This window comes from Erinaceus europaeus, chromosome 13 (genome assembly GCF_950295315.1).
Source record: "Erinaceus europaeus chromosome 13, mEriEur2.1, whole genome shotgun sequence".
Taxonomy (NCBI): domain Eukaryota; kingdom Metazoa; phylum Chordata; class Mammalia; order Eulipotyphla; family Erinaceidae; genus Erinaceus; species Erinaceus europaeus.
In genome coordinates, this window is record NC_080174.1 from 18,496,247 (window position 1) to 18,522,760 (window position 26,514).

General features: G+C 39.8%; 1 protein-coding gene across 4 annotated transcripts in view; it reads right to left on the reverse strand.

The window, feature by feature from the left end:
• Nucleotides 1-2,137: 2,137 nt before the first annotated feature.
• Nucleotides 2,138-26,514, reverse strand: part of COL12A1 (collagen type XII alpha 1 chain) — a 145,168-nt gene continuing 120,791 nt past the window's right edge. For 3 of the 4 annotated variants that reach the window (XM_060205391.1, XM_060205393.1, XM_007516304.3), the window contains 12 exons: nucleotides 25,631-25,684; nucleotides 24,524-24,619; nucleotides 22,766-22,819; nucleotides 22,351-22,404; nucleotides 16,451-16,504; nucleotides 15,374-15,445; nucleotides 10,112-10,147; nucleotides 9,937-10,003; nucleotides 8,058-8,246; nucleotides 6,650-6,718; nucleotides 5,543-5,713; nucleotides 2,138-3,159 (listed from right to left, as the gene is read on the reverse strand). In XM_060205391.1, the coding sequence (XP_060061374.1) occupies nucleotides 2,978-3,159; nucleotides 5,543-5,713; nucleotides 6,650-6,718; nucleotides 8,058-8,246; nucleotides 9,937-10,003; nucleotides 10,112-10,147; nucleotides 15,374-15,445; nucleotides 16,451-16,504; nucleotides 22,351-22,404; nucleotides 22,766-22,819; nucleotides 24,524-24,619; nucleotides 25,631-25,684 (1,098 nt within the window). In that variant the 3' untranslated portion in view covers nucleotides 2,138-2,977. Of the gene's footprint in view, nucleotides 3,160-4,047; nucleotides 4,487-5,542; nucleotides 5,714-6,649; nucleotides 6,719-8,057; nucleotides 8,247-9,936; nucleotides 10,004-10,111; nucleotides 10,148-15,373; nucleotides 15,446-16,450; nucleotides 16,505-22,350; nucleotides 22,405-22,765; nucleotides 22,820-24,523; nucleotides 24,620-25,630; nucleotides 25,685-26,514 lie in introns of those variants that run through there. The other variant, XM_060205392.1, reaches the window with a different exon arrangement.

The following is a 26,514-nucleotide window of genomic DNA, read 5'->3' on the forward strand; positions in this document are numbered from 1 at the left end:
CAGGAACAACAAAATAGACCCCTTTGTGGGTCCCCCATAGGACTTTGCCCTCAACTTGCATCAACAACAGTAGAGAATGTTCCCTCCTCTGAAGGGAGGATGGACAACATACTCTCTGCTACACCTGAGAAAGATGGGTCGATATTGGGGCAGCATGGAATGTTCCTACTCATGACCACAGAATGTGAGTTCAGATCTATAGGGATGCAGAGGTCAAAAGGCTCCTAAGCTGAATATGGGCCCCAGACCAAATCAAATCAATGGGGTTTACAGTCAACAATATTTATACCCCTTTCCCATATTAGGGAGCTACTCTCTTCCCTGATGCAGCTTTCTGTCCCTTTCCCAGCCATGCCATCACCTCCCCAGACAATAACTTCGATCCTCCTGCATATCAGATTTCAGGCTTAGGGGAAGAAAAAAAAAAAACTAGTATAGCTACAGGCCCTTTGGAATATAACTAAAATATGACTACTAGCTATCTATAAAATGGAGGACCCCCCCCCCAACACCTCATCTGCACTATTTCAGCCTTTAGGTCCATGATTGTTCAACAATGTGTTTGGCTTTGTATGTTAACTCTCTTTTCAGCCACCAGGTTCCAGATGCTAGCATGATGCCAACCAGACTTCCCTGGACAAACAACCCCATCAATGTGTCCTGAAGCTCTGCTTCCCCAGAACCCCACCCTACTAGGAAAAGAGAGATACAGGCTGGGAGTATGGATTGACCAGTCAATACCCATGTTCAGCGGGGAAGCAATTACAGAAGCCACACCTTCCACCTTCTGCAACCCATAGTGACCTTGGGTCTATACAGAGGGATAAAGAATAGGAAAGCTATCAGGGGAGGGGATGGGATAAGGAGATCTAGTAGTGGGAATTGTGTGGAGTTGTACCCCTCTTATCCTATGGTTTTGTCAATGTCTCCTTTTTTAAATAAATAAAAAAATAAAATAAAAACCAGGTACAGAAAGGGAAAAACAAAGAGAAACTTGAACTAAGTAGAGTATACTACACCAAGGCAAAAGATTCTAGGGAAGGAGGGACTTCAAGAAAGTGAATGTACGAATGTATCTTGATGTATAGTAATGGAAAATATTCTAAGGTGGGCATGACAGTATTCTGCAGGCATCTACCATAGGAAGATAAAATGCTGTACCCATGTGTCAACAATGATACTGTAAACCAATAACCCCCAGGAAAATTGAAAAAGTGGATGGTTTTCTTCAATCATTCTCTTCTTCCTGCAGAAGAAAAAAAAAGACTTAATAGCTCCCGGCCTTCTTGAACTATACTGTTATAGACCTTATGTGCATAAAGTCTACCTTTGAAGGGTCACACTATCATGTACAAGGATCTAGGCTTGGGCTCCCATCCCCACTTGTAAGGGGGAAGATGCAAGCGTCTCTGCAGCCACCCCACTTTTCTTTGTCTTTCATCCTGTAGCAAAGAAAAGCATAGCCACCTTAAGGGATGGAGTTATAGTGCAGGCACCAAGCCCCAGACATAATCCTGGTGGCAAAAAAATACATGTGATAAAACACATATTTTGCTACATTTGCAGCATAGTACACTATACACTCAAAGGTAGACACCAGGTCAAGAAACTGTCTACCTACCTGTTAAACAGGTTGAGTTAGAATTGGTTTATTTGAGCTACTGTTTTATTTCACTGCTTTATTTCTTCAGTACTTTAAATTTACTTGTTCATAAAAGTGCAAAAGAAGGCTATCTAGCCTTCATGTAAAGAACTTCCACTAAGGAATTTTTCTTCTTGCAATTAAACGTGTTATCGGGTAAAGTAAGATATAGCAAAGTGATTAAATGTATAGACAATCGTGTGGGTTATTAGGGGTTATTTGGTTGTTTGGGGTCTCCTAGGATACCCAGTTGTTTTTCCACTAACCCACACCATCCTCTACATTCCTAATAAAGCCTTTGGAATCTGCTGGGATTTTAATGGCTCTCACCACTTTCTTTCTATGACTTCACCATATCATTAAAAATCTAGTTATTTAGCATAATTTAATAGCATTAACAAGATTTGTAACTGTATCCAAGGATATGAGCTTGTTTGTTGTAACAACCAACTCAGCAGTCCAAAAGTCAATTCAAAGAAAGAAAAGCATACCATGTCAAATTTTCAGTAGTTTTATTGAAAAATGCCTCTTTTGTTTCAGAAATAAATAATGTAAGGCAGTGAAATTCACAATCCGCAGTTAAAATATAAAAGCAGCAATTCTATGTTCATAGTCTTGCAAACATTTTTCCAACTGCTTTTGATAACTAAGAAACATTATATTCTGGGGGGAAAAAAGAGTTCATACTAAATATACAACACAAACATGCAATTCCATCTCTGCAGAATAATCTGCAATTTGGTATAAATGTTAGTGTTTCTGAAAAAACAAGGAGGTTTAAGGCGATATGGAACTGTATCCAGTTGATACAATAACTTCAGATACATGGCTTAAGGTTTGTGGTTGTTAAAAGAGATGTATAGGAGCATTCTATGCCCTAATGTATAACAGAAGGTAAAAGAGGAAGATAAATAATTGCAATGAGTTGACTTTTCCTTCCTTTGTGGGTCTTAAAAAGGGAATTACTTGAATCGTGGTGTAAGTACTGGAAAAGATACACAGCAGTTCTGTCTTCCAGGACTTAACGGTTTAACCTAAGAGTTTCACAGAGGCTGCCCACTGTACTAAGCAAAGACACAAGGCACGTTTTCTCCTTGCAGCTTTTGTGAACAGGTATATGGCAAGCATTTCAAGGGCAAAATAAAAGTCAAAGAAGTCTACAGACTGTGCAGAGAGCTAGGCTTCCTGGAGAAAGGGGGGGCCTCTTGGATGAAGCAATGCGGGAAGAAACATGGCAAGAGAGACAAGACAGTTGCTCTATGTGACCTGTAAATGAGAGCCCCAGCACCTCCCTGTCCCCTCCAGCCTGGCCGCGTGGCATCGCGCCGCAGAGTCTCAGGTTCGCTGCCCTGGGCCGCGGGGCAGGGTGCGCCGCCAGCGCGCTTGGGAAGGATGCTGGTCCGCAGGCTGGTCGGCGCCGTAGTCCTCGTACTCGTTGGCTGTCGGCTCTGGCTCCACCGGCACGATGAAGGGCTCGCGCTCGGGCAGGTAGGCCCCGCCCTCGGGCACATACGGCTCTGTCCGATTCAATATTACAGTTATGGCATAATTGGCAAGGCACAGACACAGCTAAAGCTCGGTCATTCCCCTTGGGGACGGTGCTCCCCTCTGAACCTCCTAACCAAACACAGAGAGAAGTTACAAAATTCTGATCACTTCCATTGGCAGAGAGAATTTGGAGGTGAGCCAATCATGGGATGGCACTTAAAAAGAAAAGTAAAGAAAAAGAAAAAGAGAGGAGGGAGGTGGGGAAGAGAAGAGGAAGAAGAGGAAGAAGGACCCTTCCCAGATCCAGCAGTAAACACAATCAATACACAGATGCCTGGGAAGGGTCAGGGACTGGAGCTAAAAAACAAAACAAAATTGTAGACGCAGAACCTAGGTAGGACTTTCAGCTAAGCACCACCACCACCCCACCCCAGTAACTGTCCAAGCCTTCAAACTCCTCAATTCAAATAACAACTGAGCAAGATGAGGGGCGAAGGGGACGAGGGGGGTTCTTTGACTCCTAGACACTGAGTTCTGGGGACGAAAAGCACTGTCATCAGGTGATTTACAGTACGTGACATTTCTGTGGCTGTCTCTCCACAGACTAGTTACAATACTGGGTGAGGGACACCAGTGACCACAGCGGAAACAGGAAGGAAAAAGAAAAAAAACGCGATTAGCAAACTTTGGTTTGAAGATTGCAAACTTCTACAACCCAGGTGAGAGTACAGGTACACAAAATAATAATAATGATGACAGGAAAGCAGATGCCCCGAATCATACACAGTGCTAACAAGCAAGAGATGAAGAGATTCCAATATTCGATGTTATTCTGGCAGACAGCAAGCAGCAGGCTTTGATGCAGAAGCTTATTGTAGAATTGTTAAGTCATTTTAGTGGACAGGATCACATACAAATCATTTACAAGCCACAATTAGTTTATTATTTACAGAAGATGATTCCCTTTAACTAAATTAATTGGATTTTTTTTTTCTGTTTGTCTCCCAATGGTGTGATCTCCTCCTGGTTAGTAGTTTTATGATACGCCTCTTTCAAAATTGAGGCTCCCGTGACTGTGTATTTGGACTTTTTATTTTAATCATATTGGTCTACATTACTACTGAAATGCATCAGACTTAGAAACTAACACCACTGCTTTTTGTTTCATTCAAGTTAGTAGAAAGAGTCTGCACCCTCTTTTCTGATGTCGACCCGGTTCGTTAACCACCTCTGTGGTTAGATTTCCATACAGACTCATTTCCTAATAAGCACGTGCGCAAACATCTCAGAAACAGGATTTTCATGTATTCAAACTGTAAGCAGCACTGGCGACTTAGAAAATGTGTTAGCCGGAACCTGAAACAGGTCAAAGATGATAGTTTTTAAAAGTTGAATTATTATGTAAAAAAATAATTATATATATATACATACACACACCCATCTAAGTATGTTTTGGTTAAAGTTTATATATATGTATATATCCATATATTTCTAGTTGACTGTCTATAATTTATGGCAGAAGTTATTTAAATTAATTTTCTAAAAAATTAAGTTATAGTTTTGCAAGTGGATTGTATGAAGACTTTATATTAAGATTCATTATGATTTGGGTTACATGTAACTACACATAAAATATATAGATATATAGATATTTAGATATTCAACTACTCATGCACTACTCGCTAGTAGCCAACCATATCAAACAGCAGTATCATTTTTTAAAACTTGCAAGATGCTTCAGGGGCACTGATGAAAAGATCACTGCCAACAGCATATGACTTTCTTGTTTTCAGATCAGTTTAATATCTGCCCTGTCCCCACATCCCTCAAAATCAAGCAAAAAGGATTTCTGTCCTCTATAGTTTTCAACACAACTCTTTTTTGAAATTAAGTCCCAGATTTTAAAAATATGAATTCCATAAACACTGTGAGACAGCAAACTATTTGAAGGGCTTTGCACCTTGTGATCAAATAACTGGACTATAAATTAGATTCCCAAGACAAAAAAAAAATCATACGTATTCTTGGAATTCTACAATTATGTTCAACAAGATCCCTGTTCCCAATCTTTGGTTTGGGGGAAGGGGATGGGAGTGGAGGAGAGTGGAGGGGCTACTGGTAGCATCCTTTGAACTCCCAAGAGAAGTAAAGGAAGACTTAAAGTGTGACTCGGTAAGTGTAGGAAAAATAAGAAGCAAAAGAAAATCACTGTTAAACCCCTAAAGATGAAATGTTCTGTGCTTTGAGAGAGATCAATAATACTACCATATAATTAAAACACACATCAAGAGTTTGATCCTCAAATCAGCAAGAAATCCTCAAACCAGCATTCCCTCAACCCTAGGGAACTTCATTTATACAAAGGTACTTTAACCTTAGTGAATTGGGATACCTACAGTGACAGCAACATACCTGGGTAGCCTTGCCCGTTGTATGGGATGCTGGCACACTGAGACGAGTCACAGTATCCAGGAGGACCTGGGGGCCCTCGGATACCTGAGTTTCCTGGACGACCAGGAGGGCCAGGCGGTCCTCTTGAACCTGTGGACCCTGGCGGGCCTGTTCTGGATTCTCCTTGGGGACCTATCATGGAGTTAAAACAAACACATACCCCCTCTTGTTAAGTACATCTCCAGAAGGAGTTAACACACAGTACCTTAGGTAGCACCTTAGCACTGATTAGATGGTTCACTAGTGTTAAGGTAAGAAATCACCATTATGAACTAAGTTTCCTGGAACTTGCTTATCACTAACTCAAGAATTAATGCCAGAAAGCCAATTATTTTATTCAAAGTCAGTGGGTTTAGCCAAACTAGAGATGTCAATGCATTCTCTGGGTCGCTCAGACTGGCAGAGGTTAAGACTACCTGAAGGAAAGATTTACAGTTAGCATAATTGACAGCCATGAGAACATAGGCACATCAGGCCGTGTGAAGCGATGTTACTTCTGGATCAAGTGAAAGACATTATGACTAACATAAATGTAATGATTTAACCACTAGAACTGACTTTAGCTGGAACAGTCTCTTGTACTCTGTAGTGAAGAAAAACATCCTCTTTAGCCTAGTAAATAAAATGCATGAAGTAACAGATCAATTCTTCCTTTCCAGAAAGTCAGTAAAGAAACCGCGAATAAAATCTTGCACTGTGTGTGACTTTTTAGTGAAGCTCTAGTTTCTGGTCTACCAGCTGTATCTTGAAAAGCATTAGAAAAAACAGGAAATGACACCATTCTCAAATGCTGAGGTCAAACAAAACAAACAGGAATTCTGGTTGAAAGGATAGTAGCACTTTTATATCACTAAGACTCATATTCCTCAAGATAGCAAGGCTGCAGAGCAAATTCAGACTTTTTTGAATGGAAAGAACCTAACAATGAGGGGATTATGCAAGTCCAAATTCTTGCTAAAATATATGCCACAATGGTAGGCATGCTGGGTAAATTGTTAGGTCACCTGGTAGTTGTACAGTCTCCTGGCATCCTTACCGTCTACATATATGATTTACTGGCAAACCTACCTGGGGGACCAGGGAGCCCTCGGGGTCCTGAAGATCCAAGACCCCTTTCACCTTTTTCTCCAGGCAATCCTAAGGATGGACAAAGAGAAAACCTGAGGAAAAAGTTGTCAGGAAATGTGTGATTTTCATCTTAACTGACAATAGCTGATTCGAGCTACTCATTTCCCTGAGAGAAAGCAGAACCTAATTTTTCACAGAAGTTCACTCTTTAAGCCAGATTCTTTCTAGATATTTGTGTAATTCCAGATTCATGGCCAAGAAACAAAGCTGGCTACCAGTCAGGAGAAAATTATTTGAAGAAAACAAATATGCCTAATATATATATATATATATATATATATATATGTGTGTGTGTGTGTGTGTGTGTGTGTGTATAATATATATATATATATATTAGAAACTGTTATAGTTATATCTCATTGAAAAACATCTGAAAGGTATCTTATCTTTAGTAGTCCTACAGTACACTAGCCAGACCCTCAGAATTACAGAAATACCTAAATTTTCTCCCAAAATGGAAGCTACTATGTTGACAAACGCAAGTAGTACTCAAGAGTTTTGAAACATCTGGAATCAGATAATCCTATTTTTCTTTTTTTCTTCCAATTATACTTATCTACCATGAAATTAAAACCAAACAAACACATAAGGCCAATGCCAGGCTCAGACTGAAGGAACCAAAAAGAATTTGGATCTGAAACAGTGAGGTTGCTTACACTCAGTTGCTACTCAACTCTTGCCAGCCACAACTAATGTGATTTTGGTGCCCAATTTAATTTGCCAAGTTCCAAGTTTTCCCCATTAACAAGAGCAACAAAAACAACCTAGAATGATCTTGACTGAGACCTTTGACAAAATCACCTTGTTTTCTAAGACATGAATCTCTTTTTTTAAAAAACTATTTTTAATATTTATTTTTGCCTCCAGGCTTATCCTGGGGGCTCAGTGCAAGCACTACAAATCCACTGCTCCTGGCGGCCATTTTTCATTTTTATTTGATAGGACAGAGAGAAATTGAGAGAAGATGGGGGAGATAGAGTGAGAGAGAGACACCTGCAGACCTGCTAGACTGTTTGTGAACCAATCCCCCTGCAGGTGGGGAGCCGCAGGCTGGATCCCAAATGCTTGCACGAGTCTTTGCACTGCATACTATGTGCGGTAAGCCTGGTGCACCACCACCCGGCCCCAGATATGAATCTTTATAACCTGTGGCTGCCTCAAGAGAAAGACAAGTTCAAGAACACAACTCTCCGGGGGCTGTCCAAATAAAACTAGTTCAAGTGGCATGCCAAGAGTTCAAATCTGGCTAGTTCAAGTCAGCATCCCACGTGTTCTTAGCCTAACCTACATCCTGTGTTTCCAACACCTTTCTTTATCTCAGCGCAGCATAGAGAACAGACTTACTTACCTCTTTCACCTGGTGGTCCCTGCATCCCTGGTGTGCCAGGGAAGCCTGGTCGCCCCCCAGGCCCAGGTTCTCCTCTGGCTCCCACGCTGCCAGGAGGGCCTGGAGGACCTGGTGGGCCAGGCTGGTTGCGACTGGAGTGGTAATCATTTGGAATCTGATTCAACATCTGATTGAATCGGTTCATCTGCCCTGCAAATAGAAATAAGACTTATTAAAAAAAAAAAAAAAAAAAAAAAGGCCCAGGAATGAAGGAGATGAGAGGGAGGAAACTTTTTTTTCTTAATGTCTAGTGAAATCCATTTCTATTCCTTTCCCCTCCAGTAAGTATTCTAACCAGAGTCATAAAAATAAATGAGAACAGTCTAGCTATCCAGTACAAAATGACCCCCGATAAATAACTATCTCCACAAGATGATGACCAGTAGGCCACAAGCAACATTACAAACATAAAAGAGTTGTAAATGTTTAATGTGGTACTGCTACAAACTAGCCTTCAGGTTTGCCAGATCATGTGATTCAAAAGAGAGTTTTCTTTTTTTTTTTTTTAATTGAAATTTTACACCATTAGTTTGTGTACTTAAGGCAATGAGAATCTGGCACTGGTGTAAATCAGACATGCTTCTCAGATACATTAGGAAATATAGATTTCTGGGCCCCATCTCCAAAAACAGTGAACTGGTTTGGAGTGTGACCCAGTAGCCATCCCATCTAACAAGCAACATAGATTCTGATCAGCTGTTCCTCGGGATTACCTTAGAGAAACACTAAGGCTTCTAAAAGAGGAGACTCTTAATTGTAAAGCCATACTGTCTATAGACACTGGTACTTGATTACTTAACAGACCTTAAGGAATAAAAAGAAAAAGTCTGTGGGGTGGGAGTGAATCAGGAAGGCAATTAAAAAAAAAAAGTTACAAACAAAATGGATTCTCTATGATCAAATTAATCCTGTTGAACCTCCTTCCTTAAACATCATAAAATAATGTGAAGGTGGGAGTCAGGTAGTAGTGCAGCACAGGTGGCACAAAGTGCCAGGATCCACGTAAGGATCCTGGTTCGAGCCCCTGGCTCCCCACCTGCAGGGGAGTCACTTCACAGGTGGTGAAGCAGGTCTGCAGGTGTCTATCTTTCTCTCCCCCTCGCTGTCTTCCCCTCCTCTCTCCATTTCTCTCTGTCCTGTCCAACAATGACAACATCAGTAACAACAACAATAACTACAACAATAAAACAACAAGGGCAACAAAAGGGAATAAATGCTAAAAACAAAAAAACTAATGTAAAGGTGAAAAATTTAGTGGAATCTATACATACCCAAATTAAAATCACTGAAAATACTAATGTAAAAATACTAATTATAGAAATTAATATATATCCTATACTTCTAAATATAGAAATAATAATATAGAATCCCTTTAAAATATGATTTTACCAGGATGAATATAGCAATGACAGACTCCTATTATGCCATGTGTTATTAATCTTAATGACACTTATTAAACTGCTATTTGCTTGGGCCAAGTGGTGGTACACCTGCTAAATCATACATGTTACGCTGCTCATGGATCCAGGGTCAAGACCCTGGTCTCCACCTGCAGGGGAAACACTTCATGAGCAACAAAGCAGTGCTGCAAGTGTCTCCCTCTTTCCTTCTTTATCACCCCCTACACTCTTAGTTTCTCTGTGTCACTATCAAAAAAAAAGAAATAAAATTAAATATATATTATTAGCTTTATCAGATATAAAATTGAAAAGGTATAAAAGTCAGAACTCAATAAAAATAAAATTGAAACCTATCTTAGAGACCCTATGCTTGACATTTTTGTATTTCCCTGTAATTAACTAAAAGGTCACTCAGACATTAAAAAGAAGAGAAACTTTACCACTTATCAATTGTTCACAGACTTGTCTTGCAACAGCCCGCATCATGTTCTGGGAAGCAATGTCTCCCTTGTTAATTAAATCAATGAAAATCATTAGTGTACTGTTTCTATGGTTTCAACTTCAATTTTAATACACACAAAAATAAATATAAATACAAATTTGAGAAATACATACTCTGTCGCCTTTTTCTCCTTTCAGTCCTGATTGACCCTGAAACACAGAAATTTCATATTTTATTTTCCCTTTTGTTGCCCTTGTTTTTTATTGTTGTTGTAATTATTATTGTTGTTGTTGATGATGGTGTTGTCATTGTTGGATAGGACAGAGAGAAATGGAGAGAGGAAGGGAAGACAGAGGGGGAGAGAAAGATACCTACAGACCTGCTTCACCACCTATGAAGCGACTCCCCTGCAGTGGGGAGCCGGGGGCTTGAACTGGGATCCTTACGCCAGTCCTTGCGCTTTGCACCACCTGTGCTTAACCCACTGCACTACCACCTGACTCCCAGGAATTTCACATTTTAGGGATTCAAAAATGGCCCCAAATGATTTATGAATGGACTGGAGATAAAAGCAAAGTCTACTCTCTACTGAACTTACAAAATGACACATCACATTTATATCCATGTAATTCACATTTGGCTGGTTTGAAATGAGATCTAACCTCATCTCTCTTGCTCTTCTCCGCTACACAAATCCTCCAAAATAATGCTAACACGTAAATATGAATATCACAAATTTGTTATATATCATGCCTGCACCTTACAATGTTATTTATAGTCTAGACAAGGAATTTAAATACCTATGAAAACTGTGGGAGTCGGGTGGTAGCGTAGCAGGTTAAGCACACATGGCGCAATAAGCACACATGGTGCAAAGTGCAAGGACCAGCGTAAAGATCCCAGTTCGAGCCCCTGGCTCCCCACCTACAGGGGAGTCACTTCGCAGGTGGTGAAGCAGGTCTGCAGATGTCTTTCTTCCCCCCCCCCCGCCATCTTCCCCTCCACTCTCCATTTCTTTCTGTTCTGTCCAACAACAATGACAACAATAATAACTACAACAACAACAACAAAAAAAAAGGGGCAACAAAAGGGAATAAATAAATAAAATCAAAAAAGAAGAAAGAAAAGTGTACCTTTATATATTCTGTCATAACACCATGACTAGTTAGTTCAGTTCTACAAAGAACCAGTGATCATTTGGCCAACTCCTACCTAAATATACATCTCAAATGCCATCCAGTGATTATTTCTGTATCAAGTATAAAAGGAATCAACTGTCTTATTAAATAATCCAATCTCAATGATGGTTCTACATGTAAACATAACCACAGATATTCCCTGTTCTTTCTGATCTCTCACTGATCATGAGAACATCTGTGGAAATGTTTTCATTATACTACAGCAAGTTTTGTCTTTAAGTAATATATTTTAACTGCTATTATATAAGGATCATCCAAACTACTGGCAAATAGGATGCTGACCAATTATCATAAACCATTTCCTAAAATGTCTAAAACTTTTGCCAGAATAATCCAGTATCTTACTAATTGGCCTTCCTGCTTTCAATTTTGACTCTTTGTAGACTGTTCTTCACATGGATACCATGGTGGTATTTTTATAGGAAAATTTAATCATATCACTCTTTTGGCTCTAGGACTTCCATCAAACCTAGGCCAAAATAAAACTTCTTCATAATCTACTAGCTGGCTCACCAAATCACCTTTTCCAGCTGTGTGCCCTCATCTTGTATTCCTCCATCTTTTAGCCTCTTCACTTTTGCTACCAGAACCTTGCTTGCTTGTTGATTCTTCCATATATATATTAAATTCATGCCTCATTCAGAATGTTAGCGTATGTTGTCGCCACTACATGGAGTCCATTCTCTTCCCACAGATCTTTTTCTCCCTCACTTCATCCCATTGTCACCTCCTCAAATAGGCTCTCTGTGTGCTATAACTAAAACAGCCACCTTTTATCTTTGGAAGATGAGATGGTGGGAGCAGTGGTGAGTGTGGTGTGGAACTATATCTTGTAATCTTAATAGTATTGTAACCCACTATTAAGATTACAAGATTACAAGATATAGTTCCACATCACAAACAAAAAAATGGAAAAAAAAAAAAACAGCTACCTTACCATTGCCACAATTACTTTCTAACTTATAACTTGGTGTCCTTATAGTTCATATTACTCATCATTACCAGAAACTGTATCATTTATTAACATGATTTTACCTTATGTCCCTATTAGAATTTCCATGAGGGAAAAGACTTTGCCGTGTGTACTGTTTATCTTCAGATCCTATAATGCTCAACAATTTACTCAACAATTAGGTGTTGAGTAAATGAACAAATATATTCCACAAGTAGTCCCTGAAAACGTGTACTGTACCTCAGTGAATATCCTACGTTGGCAAGACAATGTCATTTGCTACAACAGCTAATCTTATATGCTCACAGGGGATGGGTCATGCTCTCTTTTCAGGGTTTTAGATACCCACATACTTGTTTTGCTTCTAGAAATTAAAGGTAAGATAAAATGGAGAAGAAATATCCTATCCAACAACAACGACATCAATAACTACAACAATAAAACAACAAGGGCAACAAAAAGGAATAAATAAATAAATATAAAAAATAAAATTTAAAAATGGAGAAGAAATAGAAGGAGAGTTTACCAACTTAGAAGATGAGGAAGACAATGGTGTAATGTAAAGCAGGTGCAAGTAAATATCCCCAAATTATAATTATTTTAAGAAAAATTGAAATTAGTTATCCCTTGGCCAAATGTAGTTATGAAAACATGTTCTTATTGAATTTGGAGCTTCCGTAAACTTCAAAGATTTTTCTTTTTACACTTACTACTACTATGAGATTGTTCTTGCTGTTTTTAATCAAGTGACACTCCAGAAAAATTATTCCAGTGCACATGATTTGTAAAAGGAACCTTTTTTTAATATTTATTTATTTGTTCCCTTTTGTCGCCCTTGTTTTATTGTTGTAGTTATTATTGTTATTGTTATTTATGTAGGTATTATTGTTGTTGTTATTGATGTCGTCTTTGTTGGATAGGACAGAGAGAAATGGAGAGAGGAGGGGAAGATAGAGAGAAGGAAAGACAGATAGACACCTGCATGAAGACCCCACCAATGTGTCCTGGAGCTCAGCTTCCCCAGAGACCCACCCTACTAGGGAAAGAGAGAGGCAGACTGGGAGCATGGACAGATCCGTCAACACCCATGTTCAGCGGGGAAGCAATTACAGAAGTCAGACCTTCTACCTTCTGCAACTCTCAATGACCCTGGGTCCATGCTCCCAGAGGGATAGAGAATGGGAAAGCTATCAGGGGAAGGGATGGGATATGGAGATTGGGTGGTGGGAATTGTGTGGAGTTGTACCCCTCCTACCCTATGGTTTTGTTAATTAATCCTTTCTTAAATAAAAAAATTTAAAAAAAAAAGATAGACACCTGCAGACCTGCTTCATTGCCTGTGAAGCGACTCCTCTGCAAGTGGGGAGCCAGGGGCTTATGCCAGTCCTTGCACTTCGCACCACCTGCGCTTAACCTGGTGTGCTACCGCCCGACTCCCTAAAGGGAATCATTAATGCTAGTATCAAGACATAGCATTTCCAGTGAAGGAAGAAGTTCCATTCAGGTTTCCAGCTACAGCCATTGTTACCTCTTTAATGTTCTTTTTGTTTTTTAATTTACACCAGTGTTATTGCTGATGTGTACATTAAGCATGAGGCACCAACCCCTGGCCCCCATCAGTATTACTGTCATATGGGTCTAAAACAGTGGGATTGTATTGTGATATATATGGGATTATATTGTTATATAAAACAGTTTCAATCACAGTAAAACAACATAGAGTTCTGAATTTCTGAATTGGTTAAGAAAACTCCCATGCATTTTCAACTCCTCTTGAGAGATTTCTGCCATGATTCACTGAGGAAACTAGAGTAGTGGGGTAATATACTTGGATAAACATAGATCTGAAAGTATCAGAGTATGTCAACATTCCTTTCATCTTTACGTAGCTTGCTTAATTTTATATCAACATAGCAGGCAGATCTTGTCACATAAGCGCCTTTCCTGTTTGACAATAAAAATTGTGTTTAAACTTGTGTTTATGTAATTTGAGCCACTCTTAAGAGCAGTTTTATGCAGAGCACAGCTCTTACACATTTGTGTCCATAATAAAAATTGGACTTTGCATTAAACATTTCTATTTCAGAATTTATTCAGACAAAAATACAATAAATCCACACTTCATACATATAAATAAGGAAGAGCTTGTGCAGGAATAAGAATAAGCCTAACCATGATTACAAATACTTCTGAATTTTTGGGAACTTCAAATTCAGTTTCAGACACATTCATCTGAAAAAAATAAATAAAACCAAAAAAAAAAGTTCAGATATGAACAATAACATATCAACTGTTATTTTTAACCAAAATATTTGGATAAAATAAAAGCTAAGTGTTCACAAACTAAAGCAGAGTATTCTACAATAAAATAATAAATTGTATAAATCCTTTTAGTTCTGAGAATGATGTTTGAGCAATCTCAGTGGGAAAGAAAAGAGTAAATGTAGGGGGCCAGGTGGTAGCACAGTGGGTTAAGTGCACATGGAATGAAGCGTCCAAGGACCGGCTTAAGGGTCCGGTTGGAGCCCCTGGCTCCCCACATGCGGGGGGGGGGGGTCGTTTCACAAGGGGTAAAGAAGGTCTGCAGGTGTCTATCTTTCTCTCCCCCTCTCTGTCTTTCCCTCTTCTCTTGATTTCTCTCTGTCCTATCCAACAACAATGACAGCAATAACAACAATAATAATAGCAACAACGATAAACAACAAGGGCAAGCACTGAGCCCCAGTGATAACCCTGGAGGCAAAAGAGAGAAAGGAAGAAAGAAAGAGAGAGAGAGAGGGAGGGAGGGAGGAAGGAAGGAAGGAAGGAAGGAAGGAAGGAAGGAAGGAAGGAAGGAAGAAAAAAAGAAAAGAGCAAATGGCAAATGTTGTGGAAGGATTATATTGTCAAAGGTTAAGCCACAAACTGCACAAAGAAAGGCATTCCACACCGTCATGATGTAGTATTCTCTTAGATGCAACATACCACCCCTAAACTAAAAAGGAACATTCTGCTGACCCAGCTTTGAGTGTTTATACAGTGCAGAAATATGTGTCTTGGCTCAAAACTCTATTCTCCTATTAAAGAAAATCTCTGACCACAGTATTTTTTTTTTGTCCCAGAATATTATAACTCAGAAAAACTTTAGAACTCTTACCAAGTCAAATCCATGGGTTTAGAGTAGTTTCAACAAATGCTTCAAACACACTATTGCAAAGATAATATAAATATGCCCAAGTTGTGTGTTTCTCTCATTAGTCATGGCTACAGGGTAATGGTTCTAGTCATGCAAGCCGTCCACTTACTGGTCTGCCGTGGTCTCCGGGTTTTCCTGGTTTCCCACTGGGACCTGTGACTCCTGGAGAACCTGGGCTTCCCTACAATGCACAGAGGAACAGGCTGTCATGATTAAAGAGAATCCCACCTAAAGCAGTCTAAAAAAAAAAAAAAAAAAAAAACATGTGGCCATGGGCAAAGCTTTACAAAGAGCACAAGGCCACATGTGAAGGAAGAGTGAAAAACAAATTTTGTAGAACCATTATACTGTCCCCGGCCCTGTGAAAAACTCATTTTAAGATTATAGAAAGGAAAACATCTTGAAAAACCTCTGCTAGGTCTTAACAGACTGCAAGTTCTAGAATATAGTTTGATACCAGTTGAATATATATATATATGTATACGGCCAAGAAGAAATTAGGAAGGCAGACAATTTTGTACAAAATTGGGCACCATGGTGGCAGTGTTCCCTGGTTGTTGGGAAATGTACTCAGCCTAGAATTACACTTTTTCTTTAGTGTATTCTCCATACATCCACACTCTTCTATCAGCACTCTACACTCTTTCAGAACCAAAAGATTTTCTCCTTGTTAAATTTTAACTTTAAGTTCCAAGTTACGTTAGAAGAACTTAGAGTATTTAGCAGCCAATGCAATGTGTTCTAAAACCTAAAACTCCCTCAGAGTAGAATTTTCACAGTTTGTTAAGTAATCTTTTACTTTACCAGTTACACACATTTTATGCTCTTCAGTGAATGCTTAAAATGCAACTGTTCTCTATGTTTAAACTTCCTTTTACCTGAGAACATATACATCAAATGTAAGCAATGAAATGACTTAAGTCTTCACCTTCTGTCTCAAGATATATATATGTGTGTGTATGTGTGTGTGTGTGTATGTATGTATATATAGAGAGAGGTAGTAATTCAATTAAACAAGCTCTTTTAATACATCAATTTTTTTCTGGCCCACACTGATGTATAAAAAATCCTGCAGTTCTTTCAGTGGGGTGTCCCACATATACCCAGAATCCACTTCAAGGCCCAAGTGTTTCTAGAAAATGAGGCCAAGGTTGAGGAGTAAGGGTCTAATCCATTCCATTCTTACTGGTGGTCCAGGTGGGCCTCTTGGTCCCATTGCACCATCTTTTCCAGTAAATCCCTGTTGTAAAAGTAAAAGTAATTTCAGATTAGTGAATTCACAACTAAGTGGAAAAGCAAGACATAAATAAGGTGCTAAGAGTCATGGGTAAAGGCTTTAACCAATTTTTTTCAGTTTCAGGGTTTTTTTTTGTTTTTTTCAGTTCAAGATTGCAAGTGACCTTTAGTTAAAGACAAATATCCAAAATAAATGCTTTCCAACTTAACTGTACCTTTTCATTGAATAATCAATTTCCTATACCCATTCACTTATATGTTGCTAAATAAAACCATTTTAATGGACAAAGTCACCTTTCCCCAAAAAAGACAAAATCCTCTCACAAAGATACTTGCCTCTGATTTTATTTTATCTTATTAGTGATTTAATAATGATCAACAAGGTTGTGGGGTAAGAGGAGTACAATTCATATAATTTCTACCACCAGAGTTCCATGTACCCTCCCCTCCACTGGAAGGTTTCCTATTCTTTATTCCTCTGGGGTATGGACCGAAGATCTTAATGGAGTTCAAGTAGAAGGTCTGACTTCTGTAACTGCTTCTCCACTGTACATGGGCATTGACAGGTCAGTCCTTAGCCCCATTCTGTTTCTATCTTTCACTAGTGGGGTAGGGCTCTGGGAAGGCAGGGTTTCAGGACACACTGGTGAGGTCGTCTACCCAGGGAAGTCAGGCTGGTGTCATGGTAGCATCTGCAACTTGGTTTGCCTTTGTTTGCATTAAAGAAATCGAAAAGGCCAACCCTGTCTAAACAAGCTAGTATCCATAAATTGGCCCAAGAAGGATCAGAGTGAGATGTGAAAAGTACATGGTATCATTAAAACGTAGAAAGGCCTGACCTCTAAGTGTCCCTCTCTCTACTACCACCGGTCGCTTCCATAAGGAACAGCATCTTACGGGCCTTTTCAGGACCTTGGCTCTATTGTAAAGCAATGACAGTAGGGATAGCCCCAGTCTTTGAAGGGAGGCAGAGGGTATCCTGCCCTGTCATTCGAAAAAGACTGGTCCTAAAATGAGTGCAGCCTGCAATGTTCCTCAGAGGTGACCATGAGCTATAAGCTCAAACCAATAAGGACTTAGAGGTTATACAGGCTCTAGCACTAAATATAAATATGTATTTACATATGGGCCCTAGAGCAGGTGGATGGAGGTAAATAGTTCATTTTAGCCACATATTTTTTTTACGTAAGAATGGAGATAACTCCCTGCCCTTTTCTCTACTCTGACACCATTCTCTCAGACAATATTTTCATCCAGCCTCAGGCTAGCTACCAAATTTAAGTAAAACTACTATAGTTGTGTGCCCCCAGGAACACATCAAAAATGGTTCTCCTACTTTTCTTCTACCCTAAAATCCCTAATCTCATCTGCTATAATCTTACTTTTTGGTTCCTGTTCATTAACCATCTTGTCTCAACTTAGGTCATGCCACCTTCCAGACACCAAGTTACAGATGCTACCATGACTCTACCCCGACTTCTCTGGGCAGATGACCTCAAGAATGTGTGCTGAGCCCTCTCATCTTCAGAGCTCTAGTCCACTAGGGGAAGACAGAAACAGGGTTGGGGTATGGATCAACCTGTCAACGCCTATGCTCAGCAGAGAAGCAGCTACAGAAGCCAGAACTCCTACCTTCTTCTCCCCATAAACAACCTTGATCCATACTCCCAGAGGGGGAGAAGTGATAGGATGAAGATAAGAGGACTCTGCACTCCAGCTCCATCGGCACCCAGAGAGAGAGAAGGAAAAGGAGAGGGCATATGGAGGTAGCTATGCTGTTATGAGTGGCTTAGAGGGGAAGAGAGGATTGAATCAGAAAAAGAAGGGGCAACTATGTATAAGTGTGGACAGAGAGCTGTAGAGAAGATGCTTGGTCCATGTCTACAACCTTAGGGGAACTGTGGTGGATTGCAGTGGGGAGAGTGAAGATTCAGAACTCTGGTGGTGGGAATGGTGTGGATTTAAAGCCCTGTCGACATGTAATTCTGTAATACATATATATTAGGAAGGCCAGCCACCAGAACTGACAACTCTCTTTTCCTAAGTCGGGGCCAGACCAGGAGGACAGAGTCACTGAAGTCACTACTGCTGTTGCATCTCTTCTCTGCCTCAGAAAAGAGGCAAAGCTATTTGAACTGGATTCGCCCTCCACTCAACAGGAGGCAATCCTTACTCCTCTTAATAAGCAGTTATTTACTTCATTTTAATGTTTGATTTCTACTCGTCTCACTGGAAGGGCTGAGCTTCATGAATGGCAGGTTGACTGATTGAGAACTGTCCTCAGGAGCAATGGACATCTCCAAGACTCCCTCTTGGCTCCAATAACTGGAGTGTTTTTCCCCATTCCACAGGGTGCCAAGTGACCTCTGCTTGGAATGAGTCATCCTGCTACCCAGTTCACATTCATCCCCCACAGCAGATCTCTGAAACCCAGCCGAGGATTTCTGAGTCAGATCATTTTTTATGGTTGTTACATTCCTCTGTCAAAGGAGATTTTTGTCTCGTTTTCTGCAGAGAATAAGAATAATTTCATCCATATTTTTGGATCCCAGCAAAAACAGAGATCATCTGGATCACTGCCTGCATTTAGTCTCCATGCTTTCATTGAGTTTCATTGAGCAGAGGAAATTTAGATTATTTCCTTAAAGTTGTGTTAGAAATGTTCCACCATCCCCATTTATTTCTCCAGAGATGTACAGAGATAAAGATCTCACTGTTTTCCTTTTATATTTGTGTTTCTTTTACAAAAAGACTCCAAGTTCATTTGCTGTAACACCAGACCAGCCTTGCTTGTGAGTCACTTTAAGAAGCAAAACTGCTCTGGTAGTATTGATTGGACAATCTAAAAGGCATTTCTTCCATCTAAATTTATCCAAATATTATATCAAACTCTCTTTCTCTAAGTATCATACTTCTGAACAATTCTTATCTTCTTCTTCCAAGGTGACCTCCCCATAAAGCTGTATTCACAGATTAGAAATTAAGAGTGGAAAGGTATTGTTTATCAGGCTGAGGGTATGGATTGACCTGCAATACCCACATCCAACAGAGAAGCAATTACAGAAGCCAGAACTCCTACCTTCTGTGCCCCCAAAACAACCTTGATCCATACTCACAGCGGGGGGGTGGGGGAGGGAATGATAGGAAGAAGAAGATAAGAGGACTCTGAACTCCAGCTCCATGAGCACTCAGAGTGAGAGGAGGAAAAGGAGAGAGACATATGGAGGTAATAATGTTGCCATGAGTGGCTTGGAGAGGATTGGATCAGGAAGACAAAAGGGGCAATTATGTATAAAATGTGGACAGATAGTTGTATAGATGATGGTAGACCCATGTCTACAACCTTAGGGGAACTGTGGCGGCTTGCAGTGAAGAGACTGAAGATTCAGAATGCTGGTGGTGAGAATGGAGTGGATTTATATCCCTGTGGACATATAATTTTGTAAATCAATATTAAATCACTAATAATTTTTTTTAAAGAAAGGTATTGTTTTCCCCACTTCTTCACTTTTTAGTGAAGCAATAGAGAAGTCTCTTGTTTGGGCTTGGGATCTAGGTGTACCTGTACAAAGCTGAAACATGGCAGGTGGGATGGCCCAGCAAGGCTTCAGTCATAAGTGAGTCAGTCCATCCTCACTTCTTAGTGTAGTTTTGCTTTCAGTTAAACTGGCTTGTCACCTCAAGACTTAACAATTGTCCTCAATAAAACCTATAGTCTTGTTGATATTTTCATTTTATAAATAAAAAAAAAGAATTCACAAGAACTAAATGGTCAGTCTAAAACAGAGCCAAAAGAATGTTTAAACAAGTGACATCTCTATGCCCTAGATTCCTGGGGAATACAGTTTAAAGATTTTAATGTGGAGATCTAAAACAGTTTGCTAGGATTCTTTAATCTTGTTCCAACTAAAATTTCTGTAATGAACTTTTTCTAAATGTTATAAAATTTAAAAGTTAAGAGCTAGCAAAATAGCTCACCTGAGCAGTATGTGCCACTCAGTTCAAGCCTAGGCTCCAACCCATTGAAAGAAACTTCAGCACTGTGGCCTCTCTTTCTCCCTCCCTCACTGTCTTTATCTTCCCTTCCCTCCCTCTGCATCTCTGTCTCTGTATAAAAATGTCAGCCTGGGATAAAGGCAAGAGACTTGCTCTATTTATAATGGCCTTTTTGGTCAATACCAGACCACCCCATCATCTGTTTGGATTCCCAAACAGATATGATGGATCCCTATTTCCACCATGCTGGTCACTTCAGGAATGTCATCATAAGCCCTCTTGTGGGCATTCCCAGGACCTTGTCCTCACTATAAAACAACAATGGTAGGAACTGCCCCTGTCTCCAAAGGGAGGCTGGGTCATCCTGTGAGGAAGGACCAGTCAGGAAGACTGGTCCTGAAAGCATGCAGCCTGGAATTTTTCCAGCTGTGAGCTCAAACCAACAGGGACTCAGAGGTTTCACAGGTTCTTGTGCTAAACATAAATATATATGGGCCCTGGGTCAGGTGTATGGGGTAAACAGTTCATTTCATTTATAGATTAAGTCCATGTTAGTTATCAGACTCAAGCAAAAGCTATCACAACTGTGGGCCCCTAAGAACATGCCTAAAATGGATTTCCTAGCTTCTTTCTACCTTAAGATCCCTGTTACCATCTACTCTACTCCTGCTTTTTGGCTCCTGTTCATTAATCATTTTGTCCCTTTTAGCCGCCAAGTTGCAGGTGCTATCATGATTCCATCCTGACTTCCCTGGGCAGACAAACTCACCAGTGCCCACCTCTCCAGAACCCTACCCACTAAGAAAAGATAGAAAAGGCTGGAGGTATAGACTGTCCTGCCAACACTCATGTCCAGTGGAGAAGCAGTTACAGAACTCATAATTTCCACCTTCTGCATCCCCAAAATAATTTTGACCCATACTCCCAATGGGAGAGAAGTGAAAAGGGGAAGATGACCAGAGGGCTCTGAACTCCCGCTCCATCAGGACCCAGAGAGAGAAGAGGGAAAATGGGAGGGACATTTGGATGTAGGAATAGGTAGAGGCGCGATTGCAAAGGAAGAGAAGATGGGACCACAGAAAAAAAGCAGACAGATATATACAAATATAGGCAGATAGTTATAGAAACAATAGTTAACACATATCTGCAATCTTAAGAGAACTGCTGTATCTTACAAAGGAAGGATTGGGGATTTAGAACTCTGGTGGTGGGAACAGTATGTAGTTCTACCCCTGTTATCTTGGTAATTTTGTAAATCAATATTAAATCACTAATAATTTTTTTTTAAATCCTGCATCAGTGAAGCCCCAGTGATGACCCCAAAATTAAATATATATAAAGTCAAGGGAGTCGGGCAGTAGCTTAGTGAGTTAAGCACACCTGGTGTGAAGTGTAAGGACTGGCTTAAGGATCCCGGTTCGAGCCCCACCTGCAGGGGAGTCACTTCGCAAGCGGTGAAACAGGTTTGCAGGTGTCTATCTTTCTCTCCCCCTCTCTGTCTTCCCCTCCTCTCTCCATTTCTCTCTGTCCTATCCAACAATGATGACATCAATAACAACAACAGTAAGTACAATAGAAAACAACAAGGGCAACAAAAAGGGAAAATTATATATATATAAAGTCAAGACTTCTAAAGACTTGCTGTTCTGTTTCACTGAACTTGAAGTCTAAGATCTGATGTCAGGTGGTTTTGAATCTTATATTAGATAGCCCATAGGGAGTAGTACTTCAGTCTTCCAGAAGGTACATAATCTCAGTATTTGCAGTCATGCAAAATGAATTATGGAGAATTCTTGACAGGCAGCATTGTGAGGCTATTTCCAACCTTGTTCTTGCCTGACCATGAAAACTTACTCGATCTCCTGGAGGTCCTATTGGTCCTGGTGGGCCAGGTAATCCTGGAGTTCCCTACACAAAGGGAAACAAACAAGTAAAACACTGCAAAGTACTTCCTGTCTAGATAAAGATCCTTGCTAATCTCTAGAACGATTTTTGAACAGCGGTGGGGGTGGGGTGGAGGAAGAAATGTTCATGGGGACTCTGAAAAGAAACAGAAAACTAAAACGAAGGCCAGTGCCAGAGCAGAGGCTCAATCAACAAGCAGGTCACTGCACTGAGAGCAAAGGGTAAAATGGAATCTATGAGAAGCCGATGAGTAGGCTTCTGCTTTGGCAGATTAAGCTGGGTTCACCTTCTGAAGCGCTACAAAGACAACTTTTCAAGCAACACTTGACAAGTGGAAGAAGAGGCAATTTGTAGAACAACTCACTGTCCGGCCTGGAAGCCCTGGCTCTCCCGCATCACCTTTCATCCCTTGGCGACCCTAGAACCAGCAATGGCAAAATAGTCTCAGGCATTTTTACCAAGATTAAGTGAAAAGGGGAAGACATGAATCACTTCTGAAATCTCCATCACTTCAACGTAAGCAGACTTCTGAAGGGAGATGAATAAATCCGTCCTGACCAGTGCTCACTTTTTAAACTACAAGTGTTGAGTCTCCACTTGTAATATTATGAGGCTGTTTTCTATCATTCTGGGAGACAATACTTACTTTAAAAGAACAGAGTTTGAAAGTAAAGAATACTCACAGAAATGAAAGTGGAGGAGGAAAAAAACTGCTTTTATTAAAATAAATTTAACTACGTGCTTATTTTAATAGTCAATGAAATATTCCAAGGAAACAATGTAATTTTTTGGTACATGCAAGAAGCTACTTAGTTCCAAGGAAAAACTGTGACAAACTTAATTTAATGATAAGGATATTTAGGAGTATGGAAAGATTTTTTCCCCCTGGATTTATTTATTTATTTATGAGAAAAGAGGCTACTGTACCAGAGCTTCACTCTGGCACTTGTAATGCTGAGGACAGAACACAATTTGAGGGAGTCGACCCGTAGCGCAGTGGGTTAAGCGCACGTGGTGCAAAGCACAAGGACCGGTGTAAAGATCCTGGTTTGAGCCCCCGGCTCCCCACCTGCAGGGGGGTCGTTTCACAAGCGGTGAAGCAGGTCTGCAGGTGTCTGTCCTTCTTCCCCCCCCCCCCCGTCTTCCCTTCCTCTCTCCATTTCTCTCTGTCCTATCCAACAACGACATCAATAACTACAACAACAATAAACACAATAAGAACAACAAAAGGGAAAATAAGTAAATAAATATTTTTAAAAAAATTTTAAAAGAACTCAATTTGAATGTTTAAGAGCTCAATGCTAGGGCCCAGGCAGTGGTGCACCTGGTTAAGTGCTCACATTACAGTGCTCAAGGACCCGCCTTCAAGACCCTGGTTCCTACCTGCAGAGAGAAAATTTTGCAAGTGGTGAAGCAGGACTGGAGGTGTCTGTCTTTCTTTCCTTCTCTCTATCTCCCCCTCCTCTCTAAATTTCCCTCTGTCTCTATCCAATAATAAATAAATAAATATATTAAGAAAAAGAGCTCAATACTTTAACTACTGTGTCATCTCCCAAACCAATTTTTTTTCAAAATGGCAAAAAAAAAAATCTGTCCTCTATTACAGCACCTTGAAAAGGGATTTGAATTTAAGTTTAAGAACTCTGCACTTACTACATTTTCATACACATGGTATATTTGTTTGATCTTAGGGTATAGAAAAAGGTAAGTCCGTTTTAAAATAAAATGTGAATCTTAAGAAAGTAAAACACCTTGTGTAACTTCAGCTTAGCACTTGGAACAAAACTTTTTTTTTTAATTTTATAGAAGTAATGCTTTGAGGTCATACATCATAGAAAAGGACTCTAGACATATCCTGGATTGAAAGTACTTCCAAAGCTTTCAAGACACTGAAGACTATGTGAACTACTTTAAAACAAATTGAAAAGTGAAATAGTTTTATGTAGTTCATATTTCACGTAATCTGTATGTGTTTGAAATTGGGGACATAAACAGTCATCTCAAAAACTAGAACTTAATTTCTTTAGAAAATATTTGTTTGGCAAAATATAGTAGGAAATATGCCAGCAAAATCAGTGCTATTCTACCATCCTCCTTTGATACAGACATTTAGTGTGCTTACCTGCTCTCCAGGAATAGAGAGTCCATTGGGTCCCTGAGGGCCTGGAGGGCCTTGGGGTCCTGGAGGACCAGTATCTCCACGAGGACCAGCAGGCCCCTAAATCCATGAGAAAAGCCAGAGTCAGTATTACCTTCCAGTGCTAACATACGCTCAGACACTCGTCTTCCTAACTCCAAGATATACAGGCTTCACAAATATTTTAGAAATGTCAGTAAAAATATTTGATAATGCCATTTCTTTATACCCTTCACTCTTCCTTAAAAGCAATGAGAAAGTAAAACATTCAAGAAAACACTTAAATTGCCACGGGAATCATTTCAGAAGACTTTAAAAAGAAGTAAAATACACTGAATAGAGCATTCTTATATTAACATGTATAGATTAATAGGGGAATCAAAGCTCAAATTTTATTGGATTTGTCTTATTTGAAATTGCTTTAATTTATCTTAAACTTGGACTTATTTGCAGGACTAGCAGACATGTAATCAAGTAAAGTAAGAGCTGATATCAAGAATACTCTGTGCTGGAACTTCTCTGTAATGTAGGTCTAGGTGAAAAAGAACAAGTTGGAGTCAGACAGACTGGGATTAGCACCTCCTCCTCCTCCTCCTCCTCCTCCTCCTCCTCCTCCAACTACATTAACAGATCACTGACAGTATTATGCCAAAACTGGCTACTGTATTCATAAAATATTCCCCCAGAGATGCTAGAGTTGTTTTATGGAAGATCACTGTGGAACTAATAGAAAACCAGTGGCCACCCCAGAGAGCATGTGCGTGGCTGTTTGGTTCTTTCTCCATGGCAAATGAATGGAAGAGCATAAAACTAGCTGCTGCTTCTAGCATGACTCTGTTCCCTAAATGGGTCTACTTGATGATCAGAATGCCCCCCTACTTTCCCACACCCCTGTAGTCCTTAGATATTTTTTTAAGATCCCCCTGTTCAACCCATCATTTTGATATCCAGAAACCAGAGAAAACTAACTATATTACCCATACACTAAACTTAAAACTGCCTTGTCCAAGTTCACACACCTCCTTATCAAAAATTTGAATACCTATATTTCAACAGAGGTGAAAATTGAAATGCATTATAAAATATACTTACAACTGCCCCACTGATGCCTCTTTCACCCCTGGGTCCTTTAGCACCAGGTCCTCCCTAAAATATATCGTAAGAACATGTTTAGTATGAACATAAGGAAATAGGTAGAAACTAATGTTTTAAAAATTGCTTTGGGGGAAAGCTTCACAAGTGACAAAGCAGGTCTTTGTCTTTCTCCATCTCTAGCTCTCCCTTCCCTCTTGATTTCCAGCTGCCTCTGTCCAATAAATAATAATAATAATAAAAATAAATAAATTAAATAAAATTGCTTCAAGAAGCAGGACATTCTCCAGATAATGCTTTTACCACTGCTTACACAGTATTGAAGTAACTACTTCATATCATATAAACAAACAGGGAAAGAGAATTTCAAAACTATGTACATTCTGTTTTTACAGTCTCATTTTTTTTGCTGTTCCCCCCCTTTTGTTGCCCTCGTTGCTTATCGATGTTGTTATTATTGTTATTGCTGTCATTGTTGTTGGGTAGGACAGAGAGAAATGGAGAGAGGAGAGGAAGACAGAGAGGGGAAGAGACAGATAGACACTTGCAGACCTGCTTCACCGCTTGTAAAGCTACCCCCTTGCAGGTGGGGAATCAGGGGCTTGAACCAGGATCTTTATGCCAGTCCTTGTGATTTGTGCCAAATGAGCTTAACCCACTGTGCTTAACCCTCAAGTCTCATTTTTAAACTCTTCACTTTTCTTATGGTTAGCAATTTTAGAAGTTATTTGGAAATCTGAGGTTTACTTGGAAAACAAATATTAATTCAATAAAGAGAATATCTGTTCTGGAATTATGTGGATACATTCTTTAGGAGAAACAATAAGTAAAAGAAGAGCATCAGAATCTCAGAGCATGTTCTTAAGTAACAGTCAGACACCACA